Source organism: Zosterops lateralis, assembly GCF_965231275.1.
Source record: "Zosterops lateralis genome assembly, chromosome: 3".
In the NCBI taxonomy this organism is placed as follows: Eukaryota; Metazoa; Chordata; class Aves; order Passeriformes; family Zosteropidae; genus Zosterops; species Zosterops lateralis.
The window spans coordinates 72,248,548-72,254,547 of record NC_139764.1 but is presented as its reverse complement, the minus strand read 5'-3'; the positions used below and the strand labels follow the sequence as shown (position 1 = coordinate 72,254,547).

The following is a 6,000-nucleotide window of genomic DNA, read 5'->3' as shown; positions in this document are numbered from 1 at the left end:
AGTCCCCAAATCCCAAAAAAGATAACTCTGTTTTATTAAATTTCAGAATCCATTAGGTGTAGAATTTCATAAAACATTTATTTTGTTAAAGTCAATTCAAAGGTATCCAAAAGATGGAAAAATATTATCTTAAGAATTTAAATGACCCTAGTAATAAAAGCAAATATATTAGTTGAAAATGAGATTATTTCTTCCAGAATCAAAATAAAAATAGAATATACCAAAGTGTCTAAAACCCTCTGAAAATAAGCTCTACTTCATACATGGGATTCTGAGAGCCCTGCTGCACATAACTCATTGGGAAAGATGTACTGTTCCAGAAGGGTCATGCACCAACATACCTTTGCACCCCCAATGAATGCTGATGTTCTCATAGCTTCAGCTCGGGAATCATAGACATGTGGATAATGAATTTTTTCGATGCTCCTCTCTCTCTGTCTACTTAGTACTGGCATACTTCGGGCATTCAGAAGTGCCAGTTCTCTGTGAGCAGAAAAATACCTCTAGTAATTCTGCCCATTTCAGGCTACCATCACAAAAACTGAGCATGCTATATTAAAGTCAGAGCAGGAAACTAAAGAAACAAAAAATTACAGTGCTATTCTCTGGCACTAGTTAGACCAAAACCTTAAAACACACGGTTTAGATAAAATTCAGAAGGGCAATCCAATAAGTGTAAGGCTTTCCTAAAAGCATTTTGACTATTTTTAAGCAACACAGCAACATGACTTCACAGTTAGATACCAGTCTCACTATATTTTTCTCAATACAAAATACAATAGCTTATTTGCTCCTTATCCTCTCCCTCCTCTACTCCTCCCACTACCTTCTAGCTGACAACTTGGAAAATAGTACCCATTAATCTTGAGAGAGAAAAAGAAAGATAGTTCTGATAGATTTAGTACAGACTTCATAAATCCTAAGCAAGTAGTGTGCATACAGGAGCTCAGAAAGAGAGCCTACCCCACTAATCTGAAATTCCAGCCCACATAGATGAGATCAAGAAGATTCTCATTAAGCAAATCACTGCTTTCTTTCCTGAAAATTAGGTTTTCATATTAAAAAAAAAATCTACACTTGTAATAAAACGTGACTTGAAGTCAGAATCACCTAATCACCAAAGCAAAATAGAAAATAAACTGTTATGATATGTTGAAGTAGCAATTACAACAGAAGCATTTCTCAACTTTTGGGATTTATTACCTTTGCATCCGCAGCTCTTTGGGATCAAAGCACATTTGACCTTCTCCAGAAACTTCTCCATCTTCCCCAGCCTGTTTTTCTTTTCTGGCATTTCGTTTTTCTTCCCGACGATATTGTTTCATTAACAACTTTTCTTGTTCAGACTGAATTGTGACTTGACAACCATAATTTGGCTTAGCATTTTCTCCTATAAACTTCTTGCACTGTTCTGCAATATGATAACAGGCATGCATTTCCATAAGTACTGGATTCCATCTTTTTTCCCCAGTTTCATTCTAAAGGTCTGGGGTTTTGATGTTTGGTTTCATGCTTGTTTTGGGAAGTTTGTGTGTGTGTTGAGTGTATTGTGTGCTTAAAAATAGTTGAGCTTTATGTAGACTGTGCAGCAGTTGGCCTCAAGACATCAAAATGTTCCACCAGGTCATCTCCCAAAGATAGGCTATTTAAAATACACCTAATCCCAAAGCAAAAGGATGGACTAGCAGCAAAAGGAATGACATTTTTAGTTTTCTGTATTTATAATAACTTCATCTACAGTGGAAATGCCACTTTGCCTCTTATCACTGCTCTTACATACATGCACTGATAAGCAGGATGGTGTGACAACAGATTAAACAGGGTGTTGGTTTTTTTTAAACAGTCTCTTCACATAACAATTAGTGTATATATACTAGATAACACAATTGTATTGAAAGCATAGTCACAATGCAATTTCCCTGAACAAGTGAGAAAATCTATGCTACTCTATACAATCACAAGGACTCCTTCCTTTTACATTGATAAGCAGCAGGATTATCAGGAAGAATCAGAACCACAGAACAATTACAGTACACAATAAATCTAGGGTGGCAGGGAATCCAAAAAAGCTCAGTTACATTCACCTTTCTGAGATTAGTACTGGCCAAAACTGAAGACCAAACCAAGTCTTTAATATACAACAGAGAGAGATTTATTTTGTTTTCCTTTTAACAATATTGGTGGTTTAAAATGTAATTTTTCAAAATTCTGCAAACAGATTATTAGTTTATATAGGTTTGACTGAATATTAAATATTTAACTCAGTTATGTTTCATATGTGCTTCTGCAGCCGAACTCTGAAGCAAAAAACTTGAAAACCTTTTTTCATCAAATAAACCTACTTGACTGAAATTTTGAACAATTTGTGCTGCTAGTTTTCACCTACAGCAAGAGTGAAACTCCTACACCTCACAGCATGCATACTGGATAAGGCAATAATAACTTGTTAAAGAGCATTGAAAAAATTCTAATAAACTGTCAAAATGTCCACATTAATCTCATCATGTCTGTGGCTTTAACTCTCTTTCTCTCGTATTAAAAGGGGACAACAATGAATACAATTTCCTGACCAAATTTAATTCAGACTGAACACATCAGGGCAAAGAAATGTTACTTGATGTGTCTGATAAGCACAACAATCACCTTTACTGCCACAGAAGTAAATTACATAAGAAATAGTCAAATAACACAGCATGGTACAAAAATGCAGTACATGTACAGTTTCTTGACTTGTGCTTATTTTTTTTAAAGCACAAATTATTCAAAGTTGCCTAAATTTCTGCAGACAGAAATTAGTCCCTTCCATGAGTGAAATTTTGAAAATATAAGAAATACCATTTTAATACCAACTTAAAAAGAAAAAAAAAAGATCTTATTCACATTAAAAGACTGAGCCCAAGGCCAAGAGAACCTTCAATCTCAGAGAAGATACCTTGAGTATCACTGTCTTTTTTACCACAGTTAAGAAAGGATCCTCTCATCAAGGAAAAAAAACCATAAAATCGGCTATGCTTTTCAATTGTCTGGAAAACATTACATTGAAAATATTCTTCCCCCACATTCTAGAAGAAATTACTGTGATAGATTGCACTGACGGCATAATGAAGAATAATTTCATAAAAGCTTCCAAAATACTAATTCTGCAAAGTGAGAAGAAAACACTCCTCTAACTAAACTCTGTACATTGGGAAAAAATATATTAATTCCAGTTCTACTAAATATATATTATTTTTTTATTTGATTACCTAAGAAGGGAAAATTATCAGGACAGAAAGTCTTGTTATACAGCAAGACATTTGTCTTTGAAATCATGAACAGTAAAACTAGCAGTTGTTCTGATGAGTTTAGACTAACCATTAGCACAGCAAGAGATGAACTTCCAAACAGTTGGTTATGTAACATTTCATTGAAGACAATCATTAAAAAAGGGTCATTTGCATCTTAAAATTATTGTGGAGATATATAAGTCCACCATTACTGGCCCTATTTGCATTTTTCTAACTCCATATGCTGTGAACACGCAATGGTGCTCTGTCCACGTAAGATTTATCCCAAGTCACAACCCATATGCTATCAGATTTATTTTTGTCAGAGAAGAAAGTAATAAGACTTGTTTTAAAATAATGATCTGTAAAACTTATTTTAAGATAATTACTCGGTGCAGACAGATTAACTTATAGAAGCAAAAATGACAGTACAAAATCTGAATCCCTTTTTTCCCCCTCTCACTTATTCATGCTTAACCTTGACTTTATTATTTTCAGAAGTGGTTGTTTCCATGCTTTTCTTCCCCCAAGGCCTACATTAGATGACAGTACACAGTAGAGAGGAAGCAGGAAAGCAAATGAGGAATAATAAAAGATCAGATTATTTCCAGAGTAATCCATTAAAACAGGAAAAGTGCAACTGTTAATATATTCAAAATTTGCACATGCCCATAGGCAGTTAAAAACTAAATAAATATATGCAATCTGTATTTGTTTCTTCTGTATAATAAGACTTCCTTTGCCTTAGTCCAGAAACACATTCCCCCACTGTCTCCTGGGATTTTTTTGCTTGCTTTTTTAATTACACATGGACAATACTACTGTTGGAATAAACCAGAACAATTAGAAAACTACTTTTTATCTGATTTGGAACAAAAATTTTGTAGTCACTTACCTTGGAGAGCCTGGAACCTGTTATCATTTGCACAAGTCAAAGATCTTTCCAGAATCAGAGATCTGTTCTGTAGGAGTTTCTCTATGAGTTCAAAACCTTCAGGGCCTAGCAGTTCGAATAACTACAAAGAAAATAAAGTCATAAGTCATATTCAAATGTACATGAATTTATAAATAAGACTGCAATATTTCTATCCTTGGCAACATCATATCTACTGGCAATATCTAACAAATTAATGAATCTCAACTCTCAGTAATTCAACACAAAAGGTATAATTTATAATACCAGGTTCTCTATTACAAAAAATGAGAATTACAGAAAGTTTTCAGCTGGAACTAAACTAAACTAAACTAAACTAAACTTTACATGACTTTATGGTTATTTACATATGCTGTAAATTTACTTCTCCATGATCTGTGCAGATGAATCAAGAGAACCAATGCTTTCTTATGAAAGCCAGGTATGTAGGAAGTTATTCCCTTTACAGTCAACGGGAGATGTAGCCTACTGCATTTTCACAGGCTTTTCCTACCCAAAAAAAAAATCATAGATTGCGAATACAGTAGGAATATGAAGAAACACTTAAGATGACATTAGTACTGACTTCAGTCTATAGTACTTGTACATTTAATCCTCTGTGTAATTCCAACACATACTGTAAGTGATGTACACCAGAAGAGAATTCTGTGCCAGTAAGTGATATTTTGGCCCAGTGATTTTCTTACTCAAATGATTCTCTTGTAGCAGGTTAGATAAATACAGTTCCCTATTTAAAGTTCCATTTTCCACTTAATACTACTGGGTTTTAACGGAAAAAAATCCCACCTAAAACATTAAAAGCACTTTCATCTCTATCTTATCTATAATTATTTTGTCAAAAATCAAAGCATTACAGTAAGCAGTAAGTTACTCAAAACCCATTCTTGATTTTTAACACTGCTCAAAACAATTTTTGTCTCCATTATTTTCCATTTCTAAAAAGGAAAACAGGGCAGTTTTTCCTTAGTGCTTTCTGAATTTACTATTAATACTATCTATATAACTTCAGGAATCTGGTAAGAGTACAATGTATCATGTACTTTGATGTGATGTTCTATGAAAGAGTAAGACTGGCACGGTAGGATTGAAGTATTTCTGTTCTAACTATAAAAGGAGAGAAAGGTCTCTTACTGTCCTGTATTTAATTTGCCAACTCCTTAAGAAAGAATTTTTCTGTGGCTCTCTATGACTATTGCCCTTGGGGAACACCTTGAAATAACTTTTTGTTGCCTCTTCATGTATTTGCAAAATTCTGAATAGTGCCAATGGCATGAAATCAATGATCCCTTTTTTTCAGGCCAATCTGTACTTCGTAATACAAGCTGTCATTTAAAAATAAGGGAGGGGGAAAACAAAAAAAAAAGTGTTACTCCAGGCCCTCAGGGGTTTCTAGGAAAACATAAGATTTGTGCAAATTAGTACAGTGATGGTGCAGTTTGCAAAGACTGTGAACAGCTGAAAGGTATAAAGTCTTGTATTTCTTTCATTAGAGCAAGCAGTGATGGCAAACTGGAGAAGGAGTCTCCAGAAAAACTAAAATAAGAGAATATAATAAATGTGGACAAAGAGAAGATTTTCAAAATTAACAAACTACAAAAATATAGAACGGGGAACTGCTGGTTAGACATCAATTCTACTGTCAGGGCTCTCAAGATATGGTGGATTACTCTTCATCCAGCCTTCACTAGCACTGATCATTAATTCTTCTGTTTTGCATAGCTATTTACTGTCACTTTACAGCCACATTTTAACTAATATTATCAAAGCTATAAGACGACCTTGTGTTACATTTCAAAAGAA

At 34.1% G+C, this 6,000-nt stretch overlaps 1 protein-coding gene across 1 annotated transcript in view; it reads right to left on the bottom strand.

Annotated features, from left to right (window-relative positions):
* ASCC3 (activating signal cointegrator 1 complex subunit 3) overlaps positions 1 to 6,000 on the bottom strand; it is a 253,462-nt gene that overhangs the window by 209,149 nt on the left and 38,313 nt on the right. The window contains exons 5-7 of the mRNA XM_083857723.1: positions 4,162 to 4,282; positions 1,204 to 1,411; positions 264 to 483 (exon numbers count right to left, since the gene is read on the bottom strand). Of these exons, the coding sequence (XP_083713849.1) occupies positions 264 to 483; positions 1,204 to 1,411; positions 4,162 to 4,282 (549 nt within the window). The remainder of the gene's footprint in view (positions 1 to 263; positions 484 to 1,203; positions 1,412 to 4,161; positions 4,283 to 6,000) is intronic.